The 11,821-nt window shown below is 40.8% G+C and overlaps 1 protein-coding gene across 1 annotated transcript; it reads right to left on the bottom strand.

The window, feature by feature from the left end:
- Nucleotides 1–7,944: 7,944 nt before the first annotated feature.
- LOC104232535 (4-coumarate--CoA ligase-like 5) lies at nt 7,945–11,081 on the bottom strand. Its single transcript, XM_070159350.1, has 6 exons — nt 11,076–11,081; nt 10,917–10,964; nt 10,819–10,852; nt 10,648–10,714; nt 8,837–8,939; nt 7,945–8,246 (listed from the first exon to the last, which is right to left on the bottom strand). Exons 1-6 carry the CDS (start codon nt 11,079–11,081, stop codon nt 8,121–8,123), a joined length of 384 nt encoding a protein of 127 aa, XP_070015451.1. The 3' UTR covers nt 7,945–8,120.
- Between the last annotated feature and the right edge of the window lie 740 nt (nt 11,082–11,821).

Here is an 11,821-nt window from a genome sequence, read left to right as displayed (position 1 = left end):
TACCCTTCATTGGTGAGATCCTCAGGAAAACCCAATCACCAACCTCAAACTCTAGATCACGACGTCGGACATCAGAATAAGATTTTTGCCTGCTTTGTGCCGTCCTCAATCGCTCCTGTATCACTTTCACCTTCTCAATAGCTTGGTGAATCAAATCTGGCCCATATAATTCTGTTTCACCGACTTCGAACCATCCAACTGGTGATCTACATCTCCTCCCGTATAGTGCCTCGTATGGGGCCATTTTAATACTGGAATGGTAGCTATTGTTATAGGCGAATTCTATGAGTGGAAGATGATCATCCCAATTCCCCTTAAAATCTAGAACACATGCTCGTAGCATATCTTCCAGTGTCTGAATGGTACGTTCAGCCTGTCCGTCAGTCTGCGGATGAAATGCAGTGCTGAGATTTACCTGTGTGCCTAAACCCTTCTGGAAAGACCTCCAAAAGTTAGCCGTAAATTGAGCTCCTCGGTCTGATATAATAGATATGGGCACACCATGAAGCCTAACAATCTCCTTGATATACAACTTCGCATAATCTTCAGCCGTGTAAGTTGTCTTCACTGGCAGAAAATGGGCACATTTTGTAAGTCGATCAATTATCACCCAGATGGAGTCAAACTTATGATAAGAGCGAGGTAATCCAATAATGAAGTCCATATTAATCACCTCCCACTTCCAGGTCGGAATCTCTATATTTTGAAGCAATCCACCGGGTTTCTGATGTTCTATCTTTACTTGTTGACAATTGGGACACTGGGCTACAAATTCTGCAATAGACTTCTTCATATTATCCCACCAATACTACTCATTGACATCATGATACATCTTTGTCGAGCCGGGATGGATGGAATATCGGGATTGATGAATCTCATTCATAATCTTCTCTCGCAACCCTGCCACATTAGGCACACACAATCGGCTCTGGTATCTCAGTGCCCCGTCTTTTCCGATCCCAAAAGCCATACTTTTACACTGTTGAATGCTTTCTCTTAATCGTACTAAGATAGGATCTTCATATTGTCGTGCTTTTACCTCGGCTACCAAAGATGATTCTGATGTATTCTGTACAGTAACACCTCCGTCATCAGAGTCTAACAATCTGATTCTCATATTGGCTAGCTGATGAAGCTCTTTAATCAACCCCCATCTACCTGCCTCAATATGTACTAAGCTTCCCATTGATTTACGGCTGAGAGCGTCTGCCACAACATTGGCTTTACCGGGATGATACAATATCTCGACGTCGTAGTCTTTCAATAATTCAAGCCACCTACGCTGCCTCAAATTCAACTCTTTCTGCTTGAAGATGTATTGTAAACTCTTGTGATCTGTGTAGATGTCAACATGGACGCCGTATAAGTAGTGCCGCCATATCTTCAAAGCATATATTACTGCAGCCAATTCCAAATCATGGGTTGGATAATTCTTTTCATGCTTCTTCAATTGTCTTGATGCATAAGCAATCACATTCCCACGCTGCATCAATACGCACCCCAAACCTATACTTGAGGCATCACAATATACCACATAACCTTCTGTTCCTTCAGGAAGAGTGAGCACTGGTGCAGATGTCAATCGATTCTTCAGCTCCTGAAAACTACGTTCACAAGTGTCAGACCACTGGAATTTGGTAGCTTTTTGTGTTAACTTAGTCAATGGTGATGATATAGAGGAAAATCCTTCTACAAACCGCCTATAATATCCTGCTAGCCCTAGGAAGCTGCGGACTTCTGATGGTGTTGTAGGTCTCGGCCAATTCTTTACTGCATCGATCTTCTGAGTGTCGACACTAATACCCTCATCAGATATCACATGGCCAAGGAATGCTACTGAGTTCAGCCAGAATTCACATTTGGAGAGCTTAGCATATAACTTACGATCCTGAAGCGTCTGTAATACTATCCGCAAGTGGCCCGCATGTTCCGCCTCCGAACGAGAATACACTAGAATGTCATCAATGAATACAATCACGAACACATCAAGATAGGGCCTGAATATAGTATTCATGAGATCCATAAAAGCTGCTGGGGCATTTGTTAGCCCGAACGACATCACCAAGAACTCAAAGTGCCCATATCTTGTCCGGAAGGCCGTCTTTGGAATATCCTTCTCCCTAACCCTCACCTGATGATACCCTGAACGTAAATCAATCTTAGAGAAATACTTGGCACCCTGGAGTTGGTCAAACAGGTCATCAATTCTTGGAAGTGGATACTTGTTCTTTATAGTAGACTTATTCAACTGTCGATAGTCGATACACATCCGTAACGACCCGTCTTTCTTCCGCACGAATAGGACTGGTGCACCCCAAGGTGAAGTGCTAGGCCTAATAAAGCCCTTATCCAGCAAGTCCTTCAACTGCACCTTCAACTCTCGCAACTCTGCCGGGGCCATTCTGTATGGAGGAATAGAGATCGGTTGAGTGTCAGGCAACACATCAATGCTAAACTCAATCTCCCTTTCAGGAGGAAGGCCTGGGAGTTCATCTGGGAAAACATCTGGGAATTCGTTGACCACAGGGATTGATTGTAAAGTAGGCGGTTTCGCCTCCGCATCCCTAACGCGAACGAGATGATAAATGTAACCTTTTGAGATCATTTTCCTTGCCTTAAGATAGGAAATAAACCTACCTTTCGGTGTAGCAATGTTCCCTTTCCATTCAATGACGGGTTCACCCGGAAATTGGAACCTAACCATCTTCGTACGACAGTCAACATTTGCATAGCATGAGGCCAACCAGTCCATTCCCATTATCACATCAAAATCAACCATTTCTAACTCAAATAAATTTGCCGAGGTTTGACGACTACAAATCATCACAGTGCAACCTCTATATACCCTTCTAGCAATCACAGAATCTCCTATCGGAGTAGATACCGCGAGGGGTTTACTTATCAATTCAGGTTCAATGCCAAACTTATTAGCCACAAAGGGTGTAACATATGATAATGTAGATCCCGGATCAATCAGCGCATATACATCATAAGAAAACACAGATATAATACCTGTAACAACATCTGGAGACGACTCGAGATCCTGTCGACCTACTAGAGCATAGGTTCGATTTTGAGCACCACTCGAACTCGGCACTGCACCTCTACCCCTACCACGACCTGTCGACTGCTGAAAACCCCGTGCTGGAGGTCGAACTGATGAGGAAGAACCAGACACAGATCCAGTCGGCTGAGCCATACCATCACCTCCTCTATTAGGACAATCCCGCATCATATGGCCAGGCTGCCCGCACGAATAGCATGCATCAGAACCTCGACGACACAGTCCAAAGTGGGCCTTGCCGCACTGATCACAATGTGGTGTTGGGGGTCTCATCTGACTAGTATCCCTGTGATGTTGCGAGCCAGATGCCCGCGAACTCTGACCTGGACCAGAATAGGATCGATCATATCGAGGCCTCTGAAACTGTGGAGGAGCACTAGCTACAGGTGGCGCCGAACTCCTCGAAAACTGTGGCCTGATGCGGCCTCTGAAGTCATCAGAATACCCTGCAAATCTCGCCCTCTTATGCTGGCCCCTATCCTGCTCCCTAACTGCCCTCTGCTGGCGCTTACGATCCTCTAGGGTCTGGGCATAAGCTTGAATACGGGAAATATCCATGCCCTCCACCAAGGAGGCTGTCGTACACTCATTTATCAGATGTGGTCCCAACCCATTCACGAACATATGCACCCTATCACTCATCTCGGCCACCATATGGGGAGCATACCTTGCCAAAGAATCAAACTGCATACTGTACTCTCGCACACTCATATTACCTTGTCTAAGGTTCAAGAACTTATCAGCTCTAGCTCGTCGTATCTCAACTGGCAAGTAGTGACGAAGAAAGGCCTCAGAAAATTCCTTCCACACAGCTGGAGGAGGGTTCGGACCCCTGGATCTCTCCCAACTATCATACCAGAGAACCGCTAAATCCCGTAGCCGATAAGAAGCCAACTCTACTGCCTCTGTATCACTAACATGCATAACCCGAAGTGTACGATGAACCTGGTCAATAAAAGTCTGTGGGTCCTCCTTGGGGTCTGATCCGGTAAACACTGGAGGGTCTAAATTAATAAAATCACGAACTCTTGTACTAACTGGTTTCTCAGCAGCACCTGTATTCTGCCTCTGAGCCTGAGCAGCTACCAAGCTAGTCAATAACTGCAAAGCACTCCGCATATCCTGGTCTAGAGTGCCAGACGGAGGAACTGGAGGCGCTGGGTGCCTTCTAATATCCTCTGGAGGAGATGGAGTAGATGAGGTATGAGAGGGCATCTCACTCTGAGCCTCACTTTGTCCTGCTCTGACTTGGGGCACCTGACTGGTACCCTCTCCCGCTGCTGTATCAAGCCGTCTACTAATCGTTTGCTTCCTAGTCGAAGGCATCACTGAAAAAAACAAGGTGAATATTAGAGACGAACACTTACGACTCAACTCTACGCACGATCTAGATTCAGGAAGAAGGTAACAACCCTAGATGTCATGTAGCCTCCTGATTATAAATATGGCACGCTACACATCCATAATCAAGACTCTACTAGACACGGCTCATAGACAACCCCTAGGACAGACTTGCTCTGATACCAAGTTTATCACGACCCAAACTGGAGGGCCATGACTAGCACCCGACCACACTTGTCGAGCACCAACGTACATTTCATCTAACCTTCATTATTATCTTTTAAGGCTGACGAGATCAATATAAATGGTAGACCTGGATCATGGACAACCAGCAATAAAATATGACGGCATGAACATACAAAGCAGGGGATGACTAGACAATCAAGAAACTACATATAAGGTATGAGCTACCACGCTACTATGAAAGACTATACAACAAAAACTAGCCGACAAGGCATACCAAACTATACATGAGTCGACACCTGTCTATGAGCCTCTAAAGGAACATAAGTGCTGCAACATAGCCGGAACAGGGCCCCGACATACCCATAATGTCTATAACAAAAATGCATACCAAGACCAAGGCAAGTCCGGAGAAGGGATCTCGCCAATCACCGCTGAACTGGACAGCCTACTGTGGTGGGGGAGCTGCACCTGCCTGTCTATCAGGACCTGCAGCACGACATGCAGCGTCCACAAATAAAAGGACGTCAGTACGAATAAAGTACTGAGTATGTAAGGCAGGGAACCATAAATACGATCAGTAATGTAAGCAAGGATAGAGAATATACAACCTGTAACATCTTAGTACCTCTGAGGGCTACTTACATGAAATGCATGATACATATGTATAAATACATAAACCTTAAAACATTCGCCTCTGTGGGCATCATCATCATCATATCGTACCCGGCCATAATAGGCTCGGTAAAAAAACGTACCCGGCCATCATAAGGCTCGGTAGAATCGTACCCGGCCACGTGGAGCTCGGTACAACCCAACTGATCAGTGGTTGCACAATAGGTGCCGTACCCGGCCAACTATAGTGTGGCTCGGTAGAGTAAAATAGATACATATATATAATGCATGCTCGACTCATGGAATCACATTCTAAACCTTTCGGAGTGACGTAAGGTCGGTATCCTCTGTACACGTTATTAGGACTAACTCTTCACTATGAACCTTATAAGAATCAGGAAGTACCAACAACATTGATAACATAAGAATAAGAGAAGCAACATTAACATCAATCGTTCCATAAGAGGGAAAACAATGTAAGTACTGCTAGCTTCTAAGAGTAGAGTATCTTTGGAAGCTCGTTCATTACATTATGTACAATCGGAGTCGTGCAAAAGAAGGAAAGGGATAGCCTCACATACCTTGTATATACTGCCCCAATCTCAAGCTATGCAATTGTCAAAACTCCTTAGTCTACAATAAGAGAAACGATACTATCGTTATCATTTAAGCGTCATAACTATTATGTATCGACCACAACCTATTTTACGATGAAACGGACAGCACCTCCCCTATATATATGACCTCACACCATTCAAAACAGTCACCAAACAGCCCAAACAACATCAATAATAAACATATTGAGCCTCCCAAAATAGTCCACACATAGCCTAATCACTCCATACATACGACGACCACCGTAGTCGTGTCAAACAACCTGGAAATGTTACGAATAACTATCAGCCCATAACCCTACATATATATGGTGTTTCTCCACACCCTTCCTCCTCCAAAACTCCACAAGATAGTAGTAAAATACGCAGCCCAACAACAACGCAAAACAGTCCACAAAACAATAACATTACTACCAAGCCTTTCGATATATATCTCACAAGTTCTAGCTTCAATGGCTTAGCCGCAACTTGGATAATCTTAAATACATATAGAGTAAGAGGTTCCTTACCTTTATACAGAAAGAAAAACTCCAATTTGACCTTAAATTTCCATGAAATATCCCTCCAATGCTGCCACAACAACAAAAAAGCGAAACTAGCGATCAATTAGTGTTTTTCGGCACTAGAATCACTTTAGAAGGCTTGAAATCACCTAGGATTGATATTAAGAACATGAGGGAGTATTTACAGAACATAAACCCTTTAAAACAACCTCCCACACGAGCTGGAACGACACAAAAATGAGCAACAACAAGAAGAACAAGAGACTTACTAGCGCCACGGAATTCCCGACACTTGATTTGTGTTGTTTGCCCTTTTTTTGGGTCTTGAATCTTGAGAGAACCTTGAGAGGATGTTCCTAGGGTTCTAAGGTCTGAAAATAGTGAAAAGAAATGACTTAAAACGGGTTGGAGTCATCCTATATAGGTCCAAATATCTTAAACCGCCTTAGTGGGCCCCATAGAGAGGTGCTTGGCGCAGTCTCGCGAAAACGTGAATATCTCTCTACTCTGAGATCGTATCGATGAACGGTTTAATGCGTTGGAAACTAGACTCATAGATCTTTAATTTGGTTGGTAGATCACCCCGTAATTCCTTGTAAATTATGAGAAAAGATTAGAAACATTTGACCTAATGTTTAAGTAAAATTATGAACCTAAGTTGCGACAACTTTTGTCGACTTTTGTTTCATAACTCGTTTGACTTCAAGACTTATGATACGGATATTATATGATTAAAATACCTTAATAAATGACCTCTTGAGTGTATTAAGCACCGCTAGATTACCTGAAAATACGAGTTACAACATCCTTGATTCGTTTAACTTCTAATACTGGTTAATCACCCTTATACACTCTTGTATCACTTAAGACCAATAGGATTGACTTCTTATCATCTCAAAGATAATTCCTTCTTGGATTTATGTTAACTAATATATGACATGAACTAACACATGTGGATATGGGTTGTAACATTTATTTACATATTCATGAGCATTAAGAGTTCCAAAGTTTTGTAGCAACATATGATCAGTAGATTCGTCTCATATTTTCCTACATGCAAAACCTCACAAATTAATGTTTAAGTACCTACCCCTTATTCTCTAGTTTCATTGTGGACATTAATACATATCACTTAAGTAATTATAATGAAATGACAAAGAGGTCAGAACGGGACACCGATAGACGATGGATATTTCATTACGTAGAACAGTTTAATTTACACAATATATCATATATTGCGACAGAATTCTTTGGTATGGAAATACAAAATTAAAAAAAACTTGAATAGAGGATAACCTAGATTATTCTCCTTTGTGACAAGAATTTTTACATGCTTGATGTTCTAAAAAATCAGGCTTGCTCGTGAGCGAGTGTGCTAAAAATATAATTAAGTAAATAAAAATATACATCTCGACAATACTACTTCCTTCTCACTTCCTTGAGGATGACCATACTTTAGAGGATTGAAGGAAGGGTTGAGGAGAAAGGATTATGCAATGTAGAGATGGTTCTACTAAAAGTGTCAGAAACTGGTGACACAGTAGAATTCTCAATGTACTTCACCCACCCGCCCATCCAGGTTGCCATTCCAACAAACAAGGCAGCTAAAGCTAATAATGAGTAACATTTTAACTGTTCAATTTATCTCTTTCAACTTGGGAGGTTTATATCAACCAAAAATCATGAAACCATCAAGTTCGCAGTGAAAATCTATAGAAGACTTGAAGGAACATACAACATGTGTACCATTTGGGTTTGGATTAATTACACATATTTCTCCATAAGATTTCCATGTTTCTATCATAATCTAGCTGAAGTACCAGAAATGGCCTGATCAATGAGTTCTCTTCTCAAGATCTTTCCTGCTGGAGATCTTGGTATTGAGTTAATGAATGCAACACGCCGTATCTTTTTGTATGGTGCAACCTGCAAGATATCCTTTGGTTATAATATGCTTCAGCGGATAATCAGCAATTCTTATTGTCCATCCTAAGAAGAAACACAATCATTTCATCAAAGTTTTCCATCTTTACAGAAAGTAGGATCGAAGATTGTGTGTGTGTATATATATAAAGGCCAGCCTGGTGCACGAAGCATCCCGAGTTCACATAAGGTCTAGGAAAGGGCCGCACCTGAAGGAGTGTAGTGTAGGCAGCCTACCATGACACAAACATCAGTGGTTGATTCCTCGGCTCGAACCTGTGACCTCTAGGTCATATGGAGACATCTTTACGTTGTCTTATGTGGTGTTAGGATTTTAACAATTGGACAATTTTAGCATGTATCCACTATACACTAAGGTTGCAGTGATTAAAAGTCTTAACAAATTTCATAGGCGTATGCAGCTTATGTTCAATAGGTTCAACTGAATTGACCAAGTTTAAATTACGTCTTGTGACAATCCTAGGCTAATAGATGCTTCTTTAATGGAAAGAGTTTTAGTCTTTTACATATATATATATATATATATATATATATATATATATATATATATATACACACACTTGGAGGTGTACCTGTTTTGCAATTGAATCCACAATTTGTGACTCACTAATAGTGCTCCCAGGTTTTCTGACAACATAAGCCATTGGAATCTGCCCTGCTTCTTCATCAGGATATCTACATCAGAATAAACGAAAAGAATGAGCAAAGCATAAGAACATCATAGGGATTAAGAACTGCTTGGGAAGCTTAAAATATCCACAACTAGAAAAATATGCAGATGATTTTGTATAAGAGTCTTATTAGCATTTAACTATCAGCATAAAACTACTAAAAGAATGTTGGGTCCAAATAATTTCTTATGATTACTTGTGCCTACTCCAGACTAAAATTCACATCCTGAAATTTTTAAGCTGAATGGATCTTCTAATTACGGTCGTCCTGTCTCTTTTATCATTTTTCTTATAACTGAATGTAGAAATAAAGATATGATAAGATGAACACAAGCTTCTAAATGAGCAGATTGTGACAGTGTGCCCCTGCACAATTCAGACGAGGACTAAAGATCTGGCGATCTAAAAGCCTCTTGCCTCTTAGAGTGAACGGGAATAGAATTCAAAGGTACTAAGTCTAAGTTATCCACATGATCGTAAGAGCTGCAGAAGAGAGATTAGAATTATCTTGCGGACATTGCTAGCTACAGAAGCCTGGAGAACTGGCGCCTATTTTTACTCAAGAGCTGTTAGGAAAAAACAACTGCCACACATATAACAATCAATCAGAGGATTCAGTCAAATTATTACTCAATAAGCATGACAAAGCAAGGAACTGATAGAAAATTCTTGACGTCACACTTCGGGATTGACGCAATACCAAACTCGATACAAGTCGAATTTGTATTACCAAGTTCATATGCTTGTTAGGTGGACTGATCAAGAAAAATGATGCATCAAGGATAACCAATTAATGAAGCATCTTAAAAATACTACAGCATAACGTCCCAGAGATTATGAACAGGAATAAGAGAATATAATACTTTCTTGACCAATGTCAAATTTCGAACAGTTATTATGAAATTGTTAGTCAAGAACACCTATGTCCACAAAATGAAGGTAAAGGATGTGTAGGCATACCAAGATAGATAAAATTACGAATGAAGATATTATGGACAAGGTGGGCGCGGCCCCCCTATGGAGAATAAGATGCGGGAAGCGAGGTTTAGATGGTTCGAGCATGTGAAGAGGAGAGGCATATATGCCCCAGTAAGTAGGTGTGAGAGATTGACCTTGGTGGGTCTAAAAAGAGAGAGGTAAGCCAAAGAAATATTGAAGAGAGGTGATTAGGCAGGATACGGCGCTGCTTCAGCTTACCAAGGTTATGAGTTATGACCCTTGATATGCGGGTGTGGAGGTCGATTATTAAGGTAGAAGATTAATAGAAAGTCGTGCGTTTTTCTTGTCCATACAAGTAGTATTAGTATTAGTCACGTACTTTCTTATTTTTTGTAGATTTTTATTGCCACTTGTTATTTCTTTCGCTTCAGTTTTCTTGTTATCTTGCTGGTACTACTGGTTTTTTCATCTTTCTTTGAGCCGAGGGTTTATCGACCTATTTAACAATATTCACTGAATAGTAGCAGGACAATACAACAAATAAGTAACCTCTATAAAATCAAAGTCCATCATGCAACGTTTGTTTAGTACTTCCCATATGTGCAGCCTTTGCATATTAGATAAAAAACATGAACACTCGAAATTACGTTTAACTTCCATCATTGGGAGGACATATTTTCTTAGCTCTATAGGGGTTTCTCAGTTTAACATTTCTGATACATGGATAGAAGGATGTCAAGGGACAGAAAGATAAAAGAGAGAGTAGCACTAACGGAATAACTGCTGCATCAGCAATTTCAGGAATTGATTGAAGCAACTGTTCCAGTTCAGCAGGGGTACCTGAAAGAGCATCCATTCATACGCAACGACATAGTAGAAGAGATGAAACTACAAGTTTGCATAAAACTCAATAGCTGTATCAGGATCACCATCAACAAAATTACCTGATATGCCTTGTGCTTTATCAGTTCTTTTAGCCTATCAACAATAAACAGGAACCCATCCGAGTCAAAATAGCAGAGATCACCAGTTTTTAGCCAACCTTCTGAATTAAGAGTGGCTGATGTTTCTTGTTTATCTCCAACATAACCTGCCATTAACCAACTTTCTGTTTAAATCTCAAGCATACCAAAGAAAGTAGGTACAACACTAGTTAAGATTAGATAAAAATGGGTATATGTTTCGTTTTTTATTTTACTACTTCCATGGCATAACATAGTCATGTACAACCAACTCATGACTATTATTGAACTGTCATCTCATCCAATAATTGCTTTCACGTTCATCGATCCCAACTGCCAAGTTTTGCATAAACTAACAGGTTAATTATAAGCTATGTATGCATTCACCTTTCATGATTGTTGGCCCGCGTATCCAAAGCTCTCCACGCTTCCCGGGAGGTAAGGCCTCTCCACTATCAGGATCGACTATCTTAGCTTCCAAATTATCCGCAAGGCGACCAGCAGATCCATATCGGTCTGTTTCCTCAGGTCTTATCATCCCTGTACCTGCTCCCGTACTCTCAGTTAGACCATATCCCTATGATGAATCACAGGTAAACGCATTAAACCCAAAGGCTATGTCATATTAGATGCATGGAACGATGAATTAACGGTTAAAGTGTGTGTATATATATAATAAGTAAAGTTCATCTATGAGAAAATTGACCTCATTCGTTGCTGACCATAATAATTTGTTAAAAAGGATTACTTGATGCTTAGCTTGTCAAATTTTCCAAATGAACTTTCTTTCAGAATCACTATTTTATTATAGAAGAAAAAGTGTAAACAATAGCATATGCCAGGAAAGGCAACATCAGTTATTGTTTTATAGTCAATAAAGAGGTAGACAAAACGCAACACTTCTTGCTACTAAAGATACAGAGAAAATAAACAAGCTGTTGAATGCTTCACACAATGTGGCCAAACAAATGAATACAGAGGCATG

This window comes from Nicotiana sylvestris, chromosome 10 (genome assembly GCF_000393655.2).
Source record: "Nicotiana sylvestris chromosome 10, ASM39365v2, whole genome shotgun sequence".
Classification (NCBI taxonomy): Eukaryota; Viridiplantae; Streptophyta; class Magnoliopsida; order Solanales; family Solanaceae; genus Nicotiana; species Nicotiana sylvestris.
The sequence above is the reverse complement of the archived record's forward strand: the minus strand, read 5'-3'. Positions and strand labels throughout refer to the sequence as shown.

Bases quoted from the DNA above. Each gene is read 5' to 3' on its own strand.
- LOC104232535 (XM_070159350.1), bottom strand. The intron at 10,715-10,818 runs GTAATTTTGTTG...ATGCTCTTTCAG, and splicing joins TAAAGCACAAGGCATATCAG to GTACCCCTGCTGAACTGGAA. The intron at 8,940-10,647 runs GTTAGTGCTACT...ATTCTGATGTAG, and splicing joins GCTGATGCAGCAGTTATTCC to ATATCCTGATGAAGAAGCAG.